This window comes from Heloderma suspectum, chromosome 9 (assembly GCF_057233095.1).
Source record: "Heloderma suspectum isolate Gila_16-S chromosome 9, 16-S_ref, whole genome shotgun sequence".
Lineage (NCBI taxonomy): Eukaryota > Metazoa > Chordata > Lepidosauria > Squamata > Helodermatidae > Heloderma > Heloderma suspectum.
The window spans coordinates 2337000-2358261 of record NC_139466.1 but is presented as its reverse complement, the minus strand read 5'-3'; the positions used below and the strand labels follow the sequence as shown (position 1 = coordinate 2358261).

At 55.7% G+C, this 21262-nt stretch overlaps 1 protein-coding gene across 6 annotated transcripts in view; it reads right to left on the bottom strand.

Annotated features, from left to right (window-relative positions):
• Positions 1–336: 336 nt before the first annotated feature.
• Positions 337–21262, bottom strand: part of ZMYM3 (zinc finger MYM-type containing 3) — a 28981-nt gene continuing 8055 nt past the window's right edge. For 4 of the 6 annotated variants that reach the window (XM_084813488.1, XM_084813486.1, XM_084813487.1 and 1 more), the window contains exons 6-25: positions 20916–21093; positions 19744–19956; positions 19217–19367; positions 18739–18854; positions 17210–17296; positions 16748–16898; positions 16171–16343; positions 14663–14828; positions 12528–12586; positions 12045–12222; positions 11568–11683; positions 11303–11477; positions 6617–6763; positions 5768–5871; positions 4998–5166; positions 4725–4876; positions 4280–4394; positions 2907–3161; positions 2694–2823; positions 341–1401 (exon numbers count right to left, since the gene is read on the bottom strand). In XM_084813488.1, the coding sequence (XP_084669614.1) occupies positions 1194–1401; positions 2694–2823; positions 2907–3161; positions 4280–4394; positions 4725–4876; positions 4998–5166; positions 5768–5871; positions 6617–6763; positions 11303–11477; positions 11568–11683; positions 12045–12222; positions 12528–12586; positions 14663–14828; positions 16171–16343; positions 16748–16898; positions 17210–17296; positions 18739–18854; positions 19217–19367; positions 19744–19956; positions 20916–21093 (3043 nt within the window). In that variant the 3' untranslated portion in view covers positions 341–1193. Of the gene's footprint in view, positions 1402–2693; positions 2824–2906; positions 3162–4279; positions 4395–4724; positions 4877–4997; positions 5167–5767; positions 5872–6616; positions 6764–11302; positions 11478–11567; positions 11684–12044; positions 12223–12527; positions 12587–14662; positions 14829–16170; positions 16344–16747; positions 16899–17209; positions 17297–18738; positions 18855–19216; positions 19368–19743; positions 19957–20915; positions 21094–21262 lie in introns of all 6 variants that reach the window. The other 2 variants (XM_084813491.1, XM_084813490.1) reach the window with 2 other exon arrangements.

Genomic DNA, 21262 nt, shown 5'->3' with positions numbered 1-21262 from the left:
CACAGCGCAGAGTCAAACTATGGAAATCGCTACCACAGGATGTAGTGACGGCCACCAATGTGGATGGCTTTAAAGGGGGTTCTCCCTCCAGTACCAGAGGCAGCACGCCTCTGTGCACCAGTGGCTGGGGAACGTGGGCGGGAGGGTGCTGCTGCGCTCATGCCCTGCTTGTGGGTTCCCGGTCGACAGCTGGCTGGCCCCTGTGAACAGAATGCCGCACTAGACGGACCCTGGGTCTGATCCAGCACAGCTCGTCTTATGTCCCCCTGACACGCCAACGTCTGGGGTGCGGACAGGTGCAAAGCGCCCCCCTGCTGGAATGAGAGGCGAAGACGACAGGGCAGATTTTGTGCCTTTATTTGAAATGAATGGTTTCCAGAGAGACGCAGGAGGGGGTGGGCGGGTCCTAGTGCCCGGGTATCACGACGACGAGACCCGCGACTGGCTCGCTGGCGACAAGGACACAGACGGGCTGGGCCAGAACAATATATACAGGCTCAACAGACGGCACCACCACCAGCCATAGCTCAGAGTTCAACGCGACACACACAGACGGGGGGAGTGGTGGGTATGCCAGGCAGTTGCTGCCCCGAGGGGTGGCAGGTGTGTGTGGGGGGGTGGCCAGGCCAGGCTTTGAGGAAGCAGGGGAGGAGGCAGGCCACGCGTCACGTTCGGGCCTGCTCCCAACATCCATGAGAGAGAGGAAGGTATCCAACCGTTGGGGGCGGGGGGCGGCAAAGAGAAGACTGCCATCTACAGGGGGGAGGGCTGCAGGAGCCCGCGCAAGGGGCCAGCCCCCTCCCCTCCCATCACCACAACCGAGAAGGAGGTTGTGCCCATAAAGCTGGGCTCCCCCAAAGCCCAGCACCACCTAGGGTGCTCTCCGCATCCTCTCCTCCCCAAACAAAGAGCGGCCCATGACAGTGCCCACCCCCAACAGTCAGCCGGGCACCACCTGGGCTGGGAGAGGGGCGGGCGGGCAAGCAGGCACTCCTAGGCAGCACACGGAGAGGGAGACGGGGCAGTGCGGCTCCTCCCAGGGGGCCGTTCACTAGCATGGTGGGGGAGTGGCAAGAATCCTACGTGCCTGTCAACCCAGACGGGGGGGGCAGCAAGCCACACCCAACAGTCCCCCAACTGCTGGCGGGCGCAGCAGGGCCCCACTGTCTCCCTCTGGCAAGCAGAGGGCCCGCTCAGTCCATGTCGTCATCCAGGCCGCCACCGCCACCGCCTCGGCTGTGCTCCTCGTAAATCTCGCGCACGGCCAGGATGCGGTTCAGCATGCTCTCGAGCATGCTCTTGTCCATGGGGATGACCGAGTACCACAGCGGCGATTCGGCGATGCACGACCGCTCGGGCTGCAAGTAGAAGACGTCGTTGCGGTTCCGAAGGCTCTCGGGGCTGCAGCCGGGCAGGAGAGACAGGCAGTGAGTGGGGAGCGGAGTGGAACCCCTCGCCCCAGGCAGGAACTCCGCCTGCAGCCCAGCCCCTCCCTCTGACCCCTTCCCCCGCTCGGACGAAGCACAGACGCCCGGGCCAAGAGGCTGAACAGAGGCGCTGAGGACCAAGGAGTGCGGTAGCTCCTTCCCGGTCTGGACAAACCCCTTTGCGCCACCCAGCCCGTCGTCCAGAGGGCCGCCCCAGGTCCTGACTGGTGTCCCGCCTCCTACAGCCCTGATGCCATTCCAGCCTTTTGAAAAAGGAGACCCATTTCTACCAGTCCTGCTGGCACCAGCAATGCTGATCCCAGCCTGCCACGCCATTCCCACACTGCCCTTGCAAGACTCAGGCATCGCCTGCTCCTGCCAACAAGGGAGAGGAGGAGAGCAGGGCGCGTTCCACCAACCCTGCAGAAGACCACCGCCATGGGGGCTTCTCTTCCCTCCACTCTCCCCACCAGCAGCCACTCCAGCAGGCTGCACTGAGGGAGAGGGTGAAGCAGGGCCATACCACAGCCCTGCTGAAAGAATTTACTACCCCCCTTCCCTTTTCCTTGTGTGCTGGTCTTTTCTGATTATAAGCCTGCAGGCAGGGACAGTCTCGTTTTACTGAGTATATGTAAGCTGCTCTGGGAGACTTTGGGGCTGATGAGTGGGATAAAAACGTATCAGACCAACTCTGGCCCGCTTGCAATGGCTGCCTATATGCTTCTGAGCCCAATGCAAAGTGCTGGTTTTGACCTATAAAGCCTTACACAGCTCAGGACCACAGTACTTGACGGAACGTCTCCCCCAGCATGAACCGACCCGTACACTACATTCTTCATCTAAGGCCCTCCTCCAAGAGCCTCCTCCCAGGGGGTCTTGGAGGGCAGCAACAAGGGAGAGGGCCTTCTCAGTGGTGGCCCCCCTTTTATGGAATAATCTCCAACGAGGCCCACCTGGTGCCAACATTGTCATCTTTTCAGTGCCATGTTGAAACTGCTCTCTTCTCTCAGGCATTTGGCAGCATTTAAGGAGTCTCTTTGATTGTATTTGGTTGATTAACTTGTTTTACATATATGTTGGTGCGGTCTGCTCTATTTGTTCTATGTCATTTCGTGAATGGTTTTATACTTTATATAATGCATTTTAATGGTTTTTAAATTGTTGTGAACTATCCAGAGATCTTTAGCTATGGGGCAGTATAGAAATATAATAAATGAATTGAAAATGAAAAATACTTCAAATAAATACATAAGTACTGGCGCTCACCATTTGGAGAGATAAAACTCGTAGAACTTTACAGGGCAGCGCAGCGGATTCATGCGGTTCTCCCGCTGCTCCAGGACTGCTGCTTCCTCCTCCCGCTTCCGCTTCCCAAGGCTGCCGCCACCGCTGCCATCTGCAGGGGGAGAGGCGGTCAGGTCAGGGTCAGCCTGCCGCTAGACGGGCAGGAGAAGCAGGCGTGCGCAAAGCGTTCCCTACCTCGCCCCTTCCGATGCCGCACGGGAGCGTAGTAGCGGATGCTCACCACCTTGGCGGTGCCCCGGGGCGTGCTGCACTTGCGCGACTGCCGGACGACGTTGGTGAAGGAGAGCTGCATGTGCTCCTCAGCTGTCTGCAGCCCAAAGAACTTGGTGTTGAAAAACATGAGCGTGTTGAGCAGCACGAACGGGGAGTAGACGCCCAGCTGCTTGCACTCCCAGAGGTGCTCCTCTTCGACGCGGGAGAAGACGGCGTCTGAAAGACCACGCAACAGTCCAAGCCACCTCCGTCAGAGCACATCAGCCCACACGGCTACGGAGCACCACACCGGGGGCCTGCAAAGCTGACAACTGCAGGACCGCTTTCGTGGCCTGGGGCCTTCCAGTGCCAGGGAACAGGATAGGGGCTTCGAGCCGGGCCCTGCTGCGATGCCAGGGGACCAAGGGGCTGCTGCCACAGCGCCCTCTCCCTCTCTCCGGTCTAACACACTAAACCAGCCCCTACTAGAATGGTTCTTAATGTTGTACTATGTCTTTATTTCTTTGTGATTTTTGTTTTCTGAATTTTGTTGTAAACCGCCTTGACTGGTTTTTCCAGAAAGGTGGTACAGAAATGTTTTAAACAATAAATAAGCAACGTAGCAGCTAATCACTGGCTCAGTGTGCACGCATGATATGTCTGACCCAGGCATATCATGACACAGGTATGGGGAAACCCATTAATCATTTTGCGGGGGGGGGGACGACGACACACCAATAGAACTATTATTTTATCTCAGTATTATTTTCTAAATCTTGAGAAATGTTACTTTGTACATGAATCCCAGCTCAGCTCTAACTTTCCTTGGCACCCTATGTCCTAATAATGATGATGCAAATTACAGTGACCTGGGGTGGTTGTGAGAACAGCTTGATAGCTAATGCATGAAAAAGACAAAGAACAGTAAACATACTATATGCACATACGATTCCTATGAAAATATATCTGCAATTCGTGACACTTGGGGAAAAACTCCAGGAAATAAATACAAAAAGGCTGCCAGAGAAGCTGCCAGACCAGCCCTCTCCTTGTCAGTGGCTCCAAGCCTCAGAGGTCCAGATCTAGTCCAGTTCCTATTCCTGCCTCCCTGAGTAGCCAGCTGGCCAGGTGCTTCCAGGGCCACCCCCAGCAGAGCTTGGAGGCCCAAGCCGCCTCCCACTGGTCACTGCACCTTGCTTCTGAACATGGGGGCTCCAGGTAGCCCTAACTGATGGGTTCACGAGTGGGGGCATCCCAGGCCAACACCATTCCCGACGGCCACCCGAGGACTCCGGAGATATCAGGAGAGGGGGGAGTGCTTTTCCCTTCTCCCTCCCGCCCCTCCAGGCACGTACTGTTGGGCAGGATTGTGGGCTGCCAGCCGCTCAGCGTCTTGTTGAGCTCCTGCACAAAGGTCAGGTAGTAGAGGTCCGTGAAGATGTTCACCATGCGGTTATTCTCCAGCAAGTACTGAGGGGGGATCACAGGGCCAAATAGGAAATGCAAAACCTAGGCGTGCGCGGACTTGTGCCCACAGGCCCCACCCACTCCGGGCTCAAGCCACAGCTACTTTCCCTGGAGGGAGTGCAGCCCTTCATGGAGACAGGGGCCGCGTTCCCCCAGAAAGCTTCCAGGAGCACTGGGTGGGCTGGCAAGGGGACTGCCTGTGCCCCGCAGGAAGCTGCCTTGCCAGCCACCATGCGAAGCCCTGAGCAAGGACTCCAGTCCTCCACCTGCCGAATGAATGCTGGTCCAAAAGCCACAGGCTGCGGGGAGGAGGAAGAGGGGGTTGCTGCTCACCTGCTGAATGCCAAGGCAGAGGTAATAGATGCTGTCGGGCTCGTAGCGCTCGCCGTTGGGCCGGGTGATTTCCTTGACAAACTGGGCCAGGCCGTAGTTCAGCTCGGCCGCCGTGCAGGCCAGGATGTCCTCCTTGATCCGCATGGGCTTGGCTGTGGGGCAGCAACGGGGTAGCCTTAGGCCTGGGGACAGGACCAGGGTTTCCAGCAGGGGAGGGGGTGCCTGCCTCCATACTCCAGCATGCCCATCTCCGGCCCCCGAGCCCAGACTCACGGCCAAAGCGCAGCTCGTCTCCCTTGCTGGTTTCCCCCCCGGCGTACTTGGCCTGCACCCAGCTCTTCCAGGCATTCACACCGTAGGAATAGTTGAGGGCAGAGATGCTGGGCTGGCTGCTCATGGAGTCCCGGGAACAGCTCTCCGAAAGCACCAGGCGCTTCTGGCCCTGTGCGGGGAGGAGAGAAAGGGGCTGCTGACTTGGCGGGCAAGCTTCACCCAGGTCACAGCCACACTGGGAGAGGAGGAGGAGAAAGTCGGCTCCGCTGCCGTCATTTGCATGAGAAGGGGGAGCAGCCCGCACAGCGGCCGGAGATCCATCATGGCGCTCGCTGCTGGTTTGCACACTCCTTGTGCTTTCAAGTGGGACACTTTTTTGTGCAGTTGGCGCGCATCAGCACAGGCAACTGGCGGCCCTCCGGACATGCTGGCCTACCACTTCCATCAGCCCTGGCAAGCAAGCCAGTGCTGAGGGATTGTTGCAGGCTGACTTATTGGGAGGCCACAAGCTGCCCACCCGTGGTCTGGATGGAAGTCTCACCCAGTCCTTTCTCTGGCCATCATCCCATTGCTCTTCCGTTAGGAAAGCATTTCTAAGCGACATTTTTAAAAAATTGCTTAATGATGCCCTTTCACCTGTCCATCCCAGGGACCGAGGGATTCCGCACTGCTCTCTTGGGTTCCCCAGCACACTGTTTCAAGCACACATGAGCAAAGCCATTTCTGCACCACCAGGCCCAATCCAGTGGGTGGGGCAGAGCGGAGCTCACCTTGCGGATGGCCCGAGGCAGGTCTTGGTCCGCAGAGACGTCGTCTGGCCCCACCAGGCCACAGTCAAAGAGGAAGTCCACACTGGGGTTAATGTCCAAGGGGTCTGGAGAACAAAGAGAGCAGCAGTGGTGGGGCAGGCCCTCAGAGGCAGGCAGACCTCCGGAGCTTACAGAGCACAAACCCCCTCACCCCGCCTTGCACCAGGAGAGGGAGCAGAGGGGGGGTCAGCAGAGACTTGTTCTCTGCTGCTCCACAGGGCAGGACTAGAACTGATGTGGGGGGGAAGCAGGGAAGCACATTCCAGCTTAACATTAGGAGATACTTCCTAACCATGGGAGCTGCTCAGCAGCGGAACAGACTCTGCCTTAGGGGGTCTCCTTTGCTGGAGGTATTTATGCAGAGGCTGCATGGCTCTTGGTCAGGGGTGCTGTAGCTGCTCCCTGCATTGCAGAGCTTGCACTGAGCAGGGGAGTGGACTAGATGACCTCTAGGGTCACTTCCAACTCCATGATTCTATCATCACCATTAAGAGCCACTGCTCTTGATACGAGAGACCTGCCAGCACTTCCTTTCATGCAAGTATCACCCCAAACCTCAGGCCCAAGGGAGAGTGTAGTTTAGCCAGCCTCTCTCTGTCCAGTGGGCTCTACAGACCAGGGTAACACTCTCGCCCGTGTACAAGGCCCCGGGGCTTCCAGGAAGGGCACATGACAAGGGCAACGGACACTAAGTGATCCTTCTTGCTGAGGCAGGCCACCAACTCCCTCCCTGCACCCCTTCCCCCTCCCTGCACCAGAGAGACTGGGGTTACACACCCACACACAGCCTGCGGCTGCCTTTGCCCTTACTTTTGGGGAAGTCAGCCTCCAAGTCCTGACCCGGCTCATCCAGGACGTTTGCCATCTTGACAGCCATGGCCAGCACATCGTCTCTGGCTGGCCCAAAGAGGTCACAATCCTCCAGGAGGCCTTCCGCACTCTGGTTACTCACTAGGTCTGTGAACACAGAAGCGGGTCAGGTGTCAGCCCCACCACACCGGCGCCACGGCAAGTTCGAGATGGGGCGAGTGGGCTGTTCTTTGCCCACCAGACCACAGACTGGAGACTGAAAGGTCGGCCCAAAGGCCAGTGATGGAGAAACTCTGGCCTGCAAGGTCCACCCCGTCTGGCCTGCAGCCTCCCCTCCTCACAATGAGGCTTGTTTTTTAAAAATCCTTTAAAAGCCTAAAGTGTGTGTGTGTGTGTGTGTGTGTGTGTGTGTCTGTGTGTGTCTGTGTGGGCATGTGGAGGGCCCCAACTGAGAGAGGATACATGAAGCCTTCCCGTATGCTGTGACATACACCCCCCGGCTAAAATTCCCCACTACACAGCAATTAGGCTTGTAAAAAAGCCACCCAAATGCTCTTTCTGCGTGTGCATATGCGTGAGAGTGAAAGAGGGGCCCCGCCCACTTTTGCTCTGGCTCCACCCACCTCCAGCATGAGGCCCCTAGAAGGTCAGCCACAAGGGAAGGTTGCTCTTGGGCTCAGGCCGCTTGCATTGCATTATAGCTTAATGCACTGTTTTATCATTATGTTAATCAAGTTTTATTTATTATTATGTTAATCAAGCTTTATTTATGATTGTAAGCCACCTTGAGTGCCTTGGCAGAATCAAATCAGTATCAAATCAGTAAGGTCCCCGCTCCCCTCCTGCAGGCCTCCAAGAAACCATGCTTTATCATTAAACAAAAAACCTATGGTTCACAAAACCACGTTAAGGCACCCCGAAGCAAGGACACTGTGAGCGGAGGCTCACGGCCTTAACACCACATCCTCCCTAAGGGGGCAGGAAGGGAAAGGGAAATTCTCACGCTCCCGAAGCAGCTAAGCCATGCGGACAGGATGGAGACCGATATGCAGAGCTGACCGTGGGGCTGGGGAAAACTGATGGCAAACAACTTGGGGCAACGATGCACTTGCTGTACAGCCTTAATGGGGCTTTGTAAAACGCAGGTTTTTATTTAATGAATCTCATGGCTTTGTGTAATGGAGGACTGGATATTATACGGTTGACAGCCGAGACATCGTCAGCCAGGATGTTACACCATGTCAACATCTAATATAAAATCACAGCCACTGTTACAAGTTGAACTCCATTTTCAAATTCATACATGAACCCCAGAAGTTATACTCTCGTTCTCTGACTTGCAACCTGATACTCATTTGAACTTTTCAGTAGACAGTGTCAGGAGATAAAAGCTTTGAATGACTGCCTCGTGAAAATAAATTATTTCACCTTTTGTGCCTCTGTCTGGAGACAGCTTGAAAGATGGTTGTACTGGAATTAACAGTCTCTGATTTATTCTAAGAGTACTGGAAGCACACAAGGTGATACGGAGAAATGTTCTGTATTAGAATTAAGTTACAGTTTACTGTGTTATTATAGCGGTAATAGTTGTTATTTGGTTTTGTTATGTTTTTTGTTTTGTTGAAATTCAAAGAAAAGAAAATTTAAAAAATGTATAGCTCATTTTACACTACATAGTTTCTCTTCCCCTTTGGATCTTAAAGTAGCATATTGTGGTCAAGTTTCAAGCCTGCAGAGGTTGCATTTCCATCCATGGATATTTACTCATAAATAAGATCCACTCAACTCAGTGAACTCTATCCAATGCAGAGTTAGCTGTGACCAAACAGATGTGGGGAAAAATCCTATACATGTTTAGACGTATTTTTTTAGACAGCATGGCTGGCTGGGGAATGCTGGGAGTTGTAAAACTTATTTCTGTCTAAACGTGCCTAGGACTGCATACTTAATTTTTTCCTCATCCCTCCCTATTCCTTTTTCCTTGTGTGTTGTGTCTTTTTAGATTGTAAGCCCGCAAGAAAGAATTATCTTCTTTTACTGATTTGTGAGCTGCTCCAGGAGCCCTTTTGGCTGAGGAGTAGGATAAAAACACTCTAAACAAAGTAAATAAATCAACAAATAATTCATTTAAAATACTTAAAAATAAAAGATGGGTGTCCATTGCCATGGACATGTCCAGGCATGTGTTCCCAGACTCTCTCTCAGTGACCAGAACTGTGCACAGTATTCCAAGTGTAGTCACACCATAGATTTGTATAAGGGCAGTACGATACAGGCAGTTTTATTCTCAATTCCTTTCCTAATTATCCCCAAAAGGAAAAGGAATTTTCCTTTTTTTTTACAGCAGCCGCACACTGGGTTGACGTTTTCATTGAGCTGTCCACCACAACCCCAAGATCTCTTTCTTGGCAGTCAGCGCTAGCTCAGATCCCATCAATGTATATGTGAAGCGGAGTTTTTTTGCCCCAGCGGGCATCACTTTACACTTGCGTACATTGAACCGCATTTGCCATTTGGATGCCCATTCTCCCAGTTTGGAGAGATCCTTTTGGAGCTCTTCACAATTCCACCCTAAGCAATTTGATGTCAGCAGCAAACTTGGCCACCTCGCTGCTCAGTCCTAGTTCCAGATCATCTATCAGTATTACTGTTATTGCTATTATTATGATTACATTTGTTATTATTACATTTATATCCTGCCTTTTTTCCTCTTGCAAGGAACCCAAGGCAGCTTCCATGGACATCCTCCTCGGTTTTATCCTCACAACAGCCACAAGTTCAGCTGAGAGTCAGTGACTGGCCCAAAGTCCCCCAGGGAGCTTCATGGCCGAGTGGGGATTAAAACCTGGATCTCCTTAGTCCCACTCCAACACTCTAACCACTACACCACACTGGCTCTATGAACAACTTGAAAAGCATCGGTCTCAATACAGATCCCTGTGGGAACTCACTGTATCCATATTTAAGGACACACGGCTCACTGGATGACTTTGGCCAGCCACAGACTCTTGGCCTAACCTACCTGACAGGGTTGTTGTGAAGATAAAGGTGGCATGTACACAAATACTCACAAGAAAGCTTTACCACTATAATCCTATGCAGATTTACTTGGGAGTAAATCTCACTGAACACAATGGGAGTTACTCCTGAATAAGGATCCATAGGATTGCAGTGTAAATACAGGAACCAGCAATTACTAATTAAATAAAAACACCTAGTCTGGGATAAACAGAAGCTGGGAATAATATTTATAGTGCAATCCTATGCATGTGTATACTCATGTGTAAATCCCATTGATCTGTACCAGAATGGACATTTCAGTAAGCATGGTTAGGTTTGTAGCCCAAAACATTTTTGGGAAAGTTGGGGAGGGGGCAAAAAGTCAAATTAAGGCTGAGATCTGAAGCACACTTCCTAGGAGTGAGGCCTGGGAAGGGGTGGCTGGTGCAGAAGACGACGAGCACAGATGGGGGAAGGTATGGGGTGGAGAAGAACAAAGGGAAGGGGTGTATGGGCATAGGGGAGAAGGGGAAAGAGTAGGGGTGCATGGGCTTAGATGGGGAAGGGGTGGGGGGCACAAACAATTAAGGGGAAGGGGTGCAGAGGAAGAAGGGGAAGCAGTGGGGGTGCAGATGAGCAAATCGAAGGGGTGCGGAGGTGCTGATATGGAAAGGGGTGGGGGCACAAATGATTAAGGGCAAAGTGGGGAGCAGTAAACAGAAGTGGTGGGGGGCACAGAGAGGTGAAGGTGGGGTCCAGTCACCCTGAAGGGACTGCTTGTCTGTGCACACACATGCACAGAGGCCCCAGAAACGTAGTTGCTGCTGCTCCTTTTCCTCCCCGTGGCAGCTATTTCCCCCACCCTCAGCATTCCAAGGCTCTGCCTTATGAGACTCTCATAGACTCTCATTATATGAGTAAAAATTAGTTTTTAAAAAAGTTAATTGAATTTAAAAAAATTCCCATTCCACCAACTACAATAACAAAGGAATAGGAAACCATCAATCTTTAAAGTAAGTTGCCTATGGTTTGTTCACAAATCATGAGAACAAACAGTTGCCAAAATGCTTTTCAAAAACAGTGCAGGAGGTTTCCCCCGCTTTTTTCTGTTAACTGCCCTTTCTTCCTCAATCTTTAACCAATCTTTATTTATTTATTTATTTATTTATTTATTTCTATACCGCCCAATAGCTGAAGCTCTCTGGGCGGTTCACAATCTTGCTGAAATTTTCAGGTTATGTATTCTGATTTTATGAACGTTAGAACAACCATCCCCCCAATGACCCTTTTATAATGACAGAATCTGTTTTTTACTCACAGGTCTTAACTAAGGAGGCACTGCTGTGTGTTCTTAAATTCTCCCCACTCCCCGCCTGCTCCGGCCACTTCACCCTCAGCCCCAGCATTCCACTGCCAAAGCATTCCAAGAGGTTTGAACATGCGAATGTTAGAAGCAGAGTTCTGAAGTGTAGATGCAAAAGAGTTTTATGCACGCGTACTTTGAATTTGTCTGGGGCATGGAGGGTGGGCTTCCTCGGCCCTGGGAATTTGGACTTTGCTGGGAGAGCACATGCTACTCTGCCAAGGACCACAACGCGGCTTCTGCCTCCCACTCAGGGCTCATGGCCACAGTTCAGGCAGCCCTGAGTGTGAGCTGCCCCCCAGCAGAACTTCCCCGGAACCTACCACAGAGGTCCGAAGAGGCTTTGTCCAGCTCCTCGGCCTCGGCGATCATCTCGGCCATGGCCAGGATGTCGGCTTCCAGGGGGTTGGATGGGATTTTCACCTTCAGTTCCTCTATGGTCTCCACAATCTTCTCTGTGCTCTCCAGTGTGGTGGGCAGGAACATTGGCACAGGCACCTACGAGCAGCAGAGAAGACAGCTCAGGGCAGGGCAAGGCAGGGAGGAGAGCTCGTAGGCCATGGGAGCGGGGCCAGGAATCCTACTTACCGGGACAGGCATGGAGAAAGGCACGGGTACTTTCTGGCAGTACATGTTCATAGGTACAGGCACAAAGATCGGCACAGGGATGGGCAGCACAATCACCTGCGGTTTCCAGTCATCCTCTGTCAGGAAAGATGGAAGAGCACCCATCAGGAGGCACTCCGCATGCACGCCCCTTCAGGACTGAACCGAACCTTGCTCTCCACTCTGTAACAGCGAGTGTGTGGCTGAGCAGATGCAAGGCCTGGCTATGGCCCCAGCCCCGCCCCCCGACTCTTCTTCACTGGCCCATCACCTTGGAGTGCCTCTCAAGCAAAGAGCAGAAGCAGGCAGAGAGAGCCGCCATGGGGCAGGGCGAGGGAGAAGCCAGCCCCCACCGGGACTCCCCTCGGGCGTAGCTGGTGCCCTACAGAGCGGAGACCAAAGCCCACTGGAGCTCCCACAGGGCGGCCTGGAACCCGGGCCTCTCTGACAGTGCCTCACCTGTCTGACACCCCTTGGACTTCATCTCTATTTTGCACGATACTCCCCGGTTCTGCATAAGAGGCTTGCACATGGCTGCCTTGTTCTTCCGTGGGGTGACCGGCTGAGATGGCGGGGGCGGCGGGGGCGGCGGGGGAGCAGCAGGGGCCACGGAGGCCGAGCTGTTCTTCGCAGGCACCTGGACAGGTCCAGAGGGGGCACGTGTCAGCAGCTGGTGCAGAGTGCTCTGGGCCCCTGCTCCCACACGCCTTGTGTTTTGGCCGAGCCAACAACACACCCAGCTTCGCTAGCAACGCAGGGCATGGGGATGCAGCCGCCCTGCCCCAGGCCGAATGAGGCCCCTCCCTTCCTAGGCTCCAAGCCAGGCCCAAGCCCCCAAGTTGACAGCCACTTGCTATACAGACATGGGCCGCTGGACACATCCTCCCGGCCAAACAGCAAGGCAGCAACCAGGCAGCCACACCCCCAGCCCAGCCCACTCACCGCATTGGTCTCTGCTTTCTGTGGGGCGGAGGAGGGCTGCTTTGGCTCTGGGGTCTGACCTGGAAAAAAAAGCGTTTTGGGGGTGAGTGGCTGCTGGTGCTGCTCTCACCATGACCTGCCCATGTCTGGAAGGCCTTGCAGAAGAGGGCCGCCACACAGCAGAGGGCCGCAGCCCGTTCTCCGTCATCCAAGTCTGCAGGACACAAAATAACGGGCTTCAGCGACACGAGGGCAGCTTTCGGTTGAGTGCCAGGGAGAACTTCCCAACAGTCAGAGCAGCTGGGCCATGGAAGCTGCTACCTGGGGAGGTGGCAGGCCCCCCGTTGCCGGAGGTCTTCCAGCAGAGACTGGGCAGCCATCTGCCAGGGGTGCCCTAAACTGGACTCCTGCGCTGAGCAGGGGGTTGGACTTGATGGCCTAAGTAGCTCCTTCCCATTCTAGGAGCTTTGGCTTGGCTCCAACACGACGGGGGGGGGCTTGCCTGAGCCCCCCACTTCTCAGGCCAGGCCTGGGTATGTCAGCCCTTCTTCACCACAGAGTTAAATGCCTGGCCTGCGGGTAGAGAAACCACAGAATTACCTCATCAAGGAGTTTAACAGGGCTCAGGAGTAGATCTGTGATACACATCTAGGTCTTAGCTAGGGAGTCAGTGTGGGCTAGCAGTTAGAGTGTTGGACTGGGACTCAGAAGATCCGGGTTCAAGTCCCTGCTCAGCCATGAAGCTCACTGGGTGACTTTGGGCCAGTCGTTGACTCTCAGCCTAACCTACCTCACAGGGTTGGTGTGAGGATAAAACGAAGAGGATCATGAAAGCCACCTTGGGTTCCTTGCAAGAGGAAAAAAGGCGGGATATAAATTGAATAATAAAAAATGAAATCAGCTGATGTATGAAATCATAAAGGTATTTGGGGAGGATAGGGAGAACTAGAGGCCCCCCTCAAAAAACAAACAGAAAAATAGTTCCCCAATGAAGTTCAGGTCCATCCATCCAGCAACAATTCAAGCAGGGAATCACATGGCTTATACTGGTGAAATTGGAAGCCAGAAATAAACCGAGAGGGGGGGAGAGGAGGGGCAAATAAAGACATAAATACAACGGCTGGGAGGAAATGGGTGGTGGCATCTGTGCCTCAGCCCACCGTGGCCTTGGACTTCCTTGGATGGTGGACTCTCCATTAGCCAGCACTGCGTGTGATCTGCTATTCTGTGTCAGAAGAAAAGCCCCCCTCAGAAGTGGGTCTTCACCCTGAATACAGCAACCTACAAGCCCCACCTTTTGTTTAAAAAAACAAGTGTCTAGTCCTTATGGCCAACAAAGATATTTATGCCAACTTATGGTTCTGTCCAGAACATATACAACTATCACCGTATTCAGCTCTCTCAGCTGCAAAACATTTGGTTTAAAGCAGGCTACACACCATCCCAGCTCCCTCAGGAGGATCAAGGATTGCTGGCTATGGCAGAGATATTTGACAGAGGGCATATGGGGTGGAACAGTGGGGTGGTGGTGGTGGACGAGAGAGCAGTCTCAGGCACAGCAAACAGAGCAAGTTCTGAGAATGTGAAACGGGAAAAAGCGGGAGGGCCCCCCCGTGCTTCCTTGCCCATTCCAGGCAGCAGACGGGGGTCCCTACCACACCTTCTGGCAGCATCTGGGTCTTCACAGCACCTGCCTTGGAAAATAGGACCAGCATGACAGCTTAGAGGAAGGCCACTCCGACCACAGGAGGGTCTCCTCGTACAATTTGCCTCTATCTCTCCCATCCCAGGACTGCTTAGCTTTTGATTCTGGAGAGAGGCACGGGTGGGTCAGCCAGCCGGCCAGCCAGCCATGGTGTCCCCGGCCAGGCCAGGCCAGGCCCGGCCCGGCCCTACCCACACAACTCTCCGCTGGAGGAAGGAGCCACTCACGGCAGCCGTCCCGGAGCCTCCCTGCTAAGTGTGGGAGCTACAGGCAGCCCTGGCCACGGCTTCTCCTGGCTGGTCCTGTGTGTCATAGAACCAGAGAGGTTAGCGACGGAACGAAGGTCCCATGAAGCCCACCCACAGGGGCCAGTGCAGTCCCGTGCCCTAAGCGCCCTTGCCGCCACGCTCCCTGCAGCTCTCGGCTCGCTAAAGCGCCAGCAGCTACTCACTGTTCAGCAGACTCTCGGGCCCTTTCTGGGTGTCCAGGTTGGGCTGATTCTGTTGGTTATAAAACCGCAGCAGACACTGCTGGTTGCAGAAGTGTTTGATTTGCCCTCGCCAGTGGATGGTTTCCAAGAGCTTCCCCTGGCGCTTACAGGCATGGCATCGAGCTGCCTAAAGTCCACAACATGAGGAGAGGGAGGGTTAGACACATCCACCAAAGCACTGCCACCGTGCGTGGGCTCTGGCTTCCGGTGAGGTATCCTGGGCACCCATCCGAGCCCAGCTTTCTCTTTACGTGCAGAAGGCCTCCCTCATGAAGGCTCCTCCTCCCTCGGCTGTCACTGCCAGCAGCCAGCCCAGCAGGCAGCCCGGAGGGAGACAAGAGGGACGGCAGGGCTACTCCCCCAGCCCGGAAGAGTTAGTGCTGCCTTGCGGCTCTTGTGTTTCAGACTGTAAGCCTGCGGGCGGGGTCTCCCTTGCCCAGGAGCCTTTGGCTGAGTGTTGTTTTTTTTTGGCTTCAGACTTCAGAATAACTAACTGAACACGTAAGTTACAGGAAGGCAAACTGTGGCTGAATAGCAGGAGAAACGTCCTCACAGTCAGAACAGGCAGACAAGGGAGCCAGCTGCCTGGGGAGGTGGTGGGTGCTCTGTCGGGCAACCACCTGTCCAGGATGCTTTAAGCTGGATTCTTGCACTGAGCAGGGCCCCGTGGCCTAAATGGCCCGGTCCGACCCCAGGATTCTGCATTAGCCTTAGTGCTGGCCAAAAAACCCAGTGCCGCACGCTGCAAAATACACACACGCAGCAGAAGCTTCGATCACCAGGGTCAGCTACGCCGTCAGGTAAACCAAGGCAGAAGCTGGCTGTTAACTAGCGTGACAACCAAGCTTGGCTGCCAGTACTGTTGAGGGCCCTTGGGCAAGACACCCTCCACGGCCCCCTCCCTCAGTGAGCCCACCTGCTTGCCACCATGGCCACGAGCTGCTCTGCCTCTCTCATTGCCGCTCCCATGTGCTCGCTCGACAGGCAGGGAGCGCATGGCAGCAGTGGCATCTCCAGCTCTGCCTCACCACCATCGTTGGCTGGGCCAGAGCGAGAGGCGGGGGAACAAGCAGCTTGCAGCGGGGAAGAGGAGGAGCCACTCCAGGGGGCTCTGGTCAGTGGGCCCCCGCTGAGGGAGGGACCCTCGGCAGGGGCCCAACCAGGCCTACCCTCGACGCTGGCCGTGCCTGATGCTTCAACGCGGGCAGAACTGGGACTGGGGGAGGCTCCTCCAATCTGAAGGAGACCACGCACAAAGCCATTTGCACAGCCTTGCCTCCAAAGCCGGAGGGAAGAGGAGCTGCTCCTGGAGAGCCTCCACCACTGAAGGCAAGCCAGACCTTCCCTCATGGGGAATTCCAATGAAGTGTTGGTTTTTGGGAGCCCTACCGAAAAGGACATGCTCACACACAGGCACCCGGGCAGCAAGGCCCCTGTTACTCCTGGTGCAGGCCACAGGCTGCACTGACCTTGTAGTACCAGAGCAGGTATTTGCCTTTGCACTCTTCACTGCAGAAGTCCCAGGTGCTGCCCTCCAGCTGCTCGGTGACGGCCCGCTGGCACGTCTGGGAGCAGTAGGTGCAGGTGATGCAGCAAAGGCCCAGGTTCTTGGTGAAATCCTGTTTGTAAAGAAGCACACAACCTGCGGAGAAACAACAGGGGTGAAACCTTCCCAGGGGAGCGCTGCGGGCACCTGGCGGCAACAGGGAGCCCTAGGCAAGGCCTTCGAGGCACAGCAAAGCACAGCAACGCAGAAGCGCCCGGCAGCAAAACTACCCTGCACTGGCCCCAGTGGGCGGGGGGCTCGCCGCTGCTCGCCTCTCTGGTTCTCCACGCTTACTCCACGGGACTGGCCACCTCCAGCCGGCCTACCCACCACATGCAAGGGCTCAGGAAGCCCGGGAGGGCTGGCCACGAATAGCACAGGCCAGCCTCCTCCAGCGCCAGCCAGGGGCCCAGCGGAGAGCCTGCCGCCTGCCCCAGGCATCTCTCCGCCCCGCCTCCTCTCCGCCACAGGGCTCTGCTCATGCTCCCCGGCCCGGGTACCTTCGCTGCAAAAGTTCTTCTCCACCCCCGAGAAGCGGATCTTCTCGTGCAGCAGCTTCTCCTGCTTGCAGTGCTCGCACTGGGACACCACCCCACGCAGCCGCTTAAAGTCCTCGCAGCAATCTCGGCAGCAGAACTGGTAGACCTTGTCCTGGCAAAGAGAGCGGGGGGGAGCGGGGGTCAGCCCTGGCCCTCAGGCAGGGGCAGCACCGGCTGCGGGAGACCGAGCCCAGCTGAGCTGGCTGGATCCGCTGCAGACCACTCCACATCCCCTTTGCCAGCACAACCTCTGCACGCGTGCGTGCGCGCACAGCTCCACACAAAGAACACAGGAGCAGCCAGCAGACCCCCTCCCGCTGCCAGACTGCCCTTGTAGAAACTGCCAGCCAGCTCAGGCCTTGCCACCTGCTCCCTCCCCGCTCCCTCTGGGGCAAACGCCACCTCGCCATGCAGCCCCCTCACCTGCCAGTCCAGGATCTCAGGCTTCCCAGCGAAGAGGTTGTGGCAGGAGTGGCAGGTCAAGTGGATCCCACCTTCCGGGCTGGTGCGCTGCATTTTGAGGGAAGGGGAAAGATTCAGAAGGGGAAAGATTCAGAAGGGGAGACAGGACCACCTCTGCCCATGGTGTCCGGCCTGCAGCTCCTGTTCCGCCTCGGGACCGTTCCCCAGAAGGCCACTCCCCACCTTGTAGCTGTTGTCTCAGGCTCACCACCCCCACCACTGCGCTCCTGCCCACCCACACCGCAAACACTGCTCTCTGGGGACTCCCTGCACTGTCCCCCAGCCAGCTGGGCCCATATCCACCCCGACACAGCCTCTGCCCCCACACCCACAGCACCTCCCTCCCTGCCTCCCGCCCATGCCCCCAACCCACAAGCTGTGGACACAAGCCCGCATTCGCCTTCCCCCACCACTGAGGGTTGGCCGAGTCCCGCTGTATAAGGAGAGGGGGACAGCGATCAGCAGGCACCCCATACAGGCTCTTCCCAGGGGACGTCCAGCTGCTGCTCCTGGGAGGGAACAGGGTTTGGCCATGGACAATGGCAGTACAAGACCAACACTCTGCGAGTAGAATAAATTATGCAAATCACACAAATGTTAATTTGACTGATTTATTGGATAGCAGACACAAACTCTCTTCGGCATCAGCAGAAGGAGAAACAGTTTTATTTGAGACAATGACCCCCACGATAGATTCAACATCATATATAGATATACCAGTAAGCTAAAAATGAGATGCATTAGCCTCATCCACCCCCAACAACCCGCCTCGCCCCATCTCAGGCCACTGGCGAGGCTGCTGCGACGTCAGAGGCTCATGAACATTCTATTTTTTTAATTTTTCTTTAGGGAGAACGTTCACTCATACAGTGCTGAAATACAGAGCAGCGGCGGGTGGGGCTGCGGGGTGGGAAGGCTGGTTTGGCAGGGCGTGGGTAGTTGGGAACCTCACACAGGGCCCAAGGGCAGGAGGCGGTGTGTGCGGATCAGGTGGCTGGGGCGATGTGGAGCTTGGAAGGCAAGGCAGCGGAGGGCTGAAGGTCTGCGAAGCGAAATGGCAAAACCTCACACACAAGACCCAGGGAGAGGGGGAGGGATGGGCTCTTCTCACTAAGCGGCACCAAAAGATGAGAAGGCGAACGCACGACTCGTAGAGGACTTTGCTCTTGCAATTAAGGATAGACGGGGCTCGTGTGGTGCTGGCAGGGAACGGGCAACTGTGAAGAGCAACATGAGCCCTCCCCTTGGCCAGGAAAAGCCCCCTTCTACACCATCTTTAGCCCTAGAGCCTGCAGCAGACACGGCCTTCACCACTCAAAGCTTTTCTCAGCAAACAACAAGAGCAGACGCTTTCTTTTTTTGTTTTTTTAAATATGAAAGCAGAGACTTTTCAGGAGTCTGATGGATGCACCAGATCACAGCCATGCAGAAAACCCACGCTCCTGGGCTTGGTCCCATCACTGTGACGGCGGCAGAGCCTCCGTATGTACCTGGAATTTGGTCCAGCAGCTGGGGCTGCAGAACTGGTACACCACCTGCTCGTTCTTGTTGTAGTAGCAGGGCTCAGGCAGGGTCTTCCGGCAGAAGCTGCAAGGCCGAGCGGGTCCTGGGGAGAGAGGGAAGGCAGAGGGAAGGGCCAGGCTGGTGAAGGGCCTTTGCCTTGTGCCCCACACTGGGATCTCAAGAAGCCAGGACCCAACTGGCAGAGGCCTGACCCATACTGGCCCACACACAGGGCAAGCTGCCCTGGGGGAGGCAGAGGCCCCAGCCTAGCCCAGGAACCATGTGGCAGTTGGGCAAGCAGTCCACACCTCCTCAGCACAGGCCCATCTGGCTCCCCTTCCCCAAGGACAGGGGCCTCCCTGCTGCCCTGCAGCCCCCCTAGCCTGCTTCCGCTGCAATGGGCCTAGCAACAGCCAAGCCTTCTGCGGCCCTCAAAGCACTGGCAGAGGCCAGCAAGCTCTTTACCTGTCAGGCCCGCCTGCTTGACCTTGTAGGAGGTGGTGCAGCAGAGGGAGCAGAAGAGGCCCATCTTGCCATTCCGGTCTTTGTGGGACAGCATGTCAAAGTTCTTGCAGAGCGTTTTGCACCACATGCATGGATAGACCCGGGTGTTCTTCTGCAGAGACCCAGGGCAAGGCGGCCGTCAGGCTCAGCCCCTGCTGGGACCCTCCGCCCCGCCCCCTGCAAGGCTCACTCACACGCCCAGACCAAACAGTCAACCCAGCCCAGCCCTCCCCTGCCACGCCTCCTCTGCAACCTTCCCCACAAGGACACTCACACACCCTCAGGCCAGGGAGAGGGAAGCCGGGGTAGAAAAGCCCCTGCACGATCTTGCAGGCTTCCGAGCCCCAGCGGAAGGCCTCAAGGTCCATCACACAGACCTGGCCTAACAGGAGCGTTGCTCTTGGGCTCAGACCCGGGGGCCAGAGCTGCGTGCAACTGTTCCCTCCCGCCCCCGCTCCCAGCAGTGCTCGTCCTCCACCCAGCCTCACCTTCTTGTAGCTGTTGAGGCAAGCGGTGTTGCAGAAGCGCTTCTGCTGCCCCTCGTGGAAGAGATACTCCAGCGGCAGCCCCTTGTTGTACAGGTAGAGGCCACAGTTGTCACAGCAGTTGGTTTTCAGCCCCTTGGTTGCACGGAACTTGGTGAAGCAGGCGTCGCTGCAGATGCGGTGCACCACATTCCCGTTGCTGACCTCGTGCTGGATCTGCAGGTGAAGCAGAGCCATCACTCACCCAGGCCGGCACCAGCCGCCCCCTCCAGGGACAACAGAGGTGGGAGGAATGGAGCAGTGGTGCCCTACACCCCTAGGACGATGGCTGGGCCAGGAGAAGGGAGGCCGCTTCAGCCCAAGGAAATGTCACCTGTCAGTCTCCTGCACCACATTCCGTGTTCTGCACCTAGGAATTAACACTGTCTGGGACAAGGTGCGTGCTGGGTTTTAGCTGTTCTCAGTAAGCGAGTCAATCAGGCCCAAGCATCACATAGGTCTGTTTTGCTACTTGACAATCCAGCGTTTAGCAGAGCTTCCTTCCTTCCCAGTACTGCTTCTCTGGTACATAAAATCCTGTTATTGTTATCATTGCTTCATCCTATACTGCTCTTTTTCTTGAAGCTGTGCTTCAAGGGCTGAACCAGGCAGGCTGCTGCCTACCAATGGTCAGGCAATACATCAGCCGATCGATCTGCTCATCTCAGCAGGGGGTTGGACTCGATGGCCTTGTAGGCCCCTTCCAACCCTACTATTCTATGATTCTGTGATTCTATGATCTCCAAGGAGCTCTTTGCCCCATGGCTTCCTTTCTGCAATCTGCCAAATACAGCTCCCTTTTTCTGCCCAATTTTTCCACCTTGGTACAAAAACAGTGGATACAAGCCCCTGAGGCTACCCTCACACCATCTAGGCCAGCACCACCTCTTCTGCCTGGGGGCAGCTCGCTAGAGGTCCAGCCCCGCTCCCTCACACCCTCACCTCTGGAGTTGCCCATGAAAGGGCCTGACCCTGGGACAAACTTCTGCAAGCAAAGCCGGAGCTCCACTCCTGAGCTAGCCCCACCCCCTCCAATATGCACTCTTCGGCACACCTCACTCCAGCATGGTGGCCTTCATGCTGACTCTCTTCCCACCTCAGCCCTGAATCCTGCCTCGGAGAGCAACTGCACGCACCTCTCCTGGTTTGTAGCACACACTGCAACGGACCGTGTCCGAGGCTTCTGGTGTCGGGGGTGCCGGTCTCTGCTGTTGGGCTTCGTATAGCGAGAGGCACACATTAGTGCAGAACTCATGGAAAGAGCTGCCCGAGCCAATCTGGGCCACCACAGAGTCCTTGGTGTTCCAAATCTCCCTGCAAACAGGAAGGCATCGGTCAGACTGGGGGCTGATGGGCCACTCCTGGGCCTGTCCCCGCAAACAACGGCAAGCAGCGACGGGGAGGCCAAAGGCAACGAGGAGCAAGCCGCGGGGATGGGTGCTTGCACAGGCGGGGCCTGCCAAGGCGGGACGAGCAGGCTCGT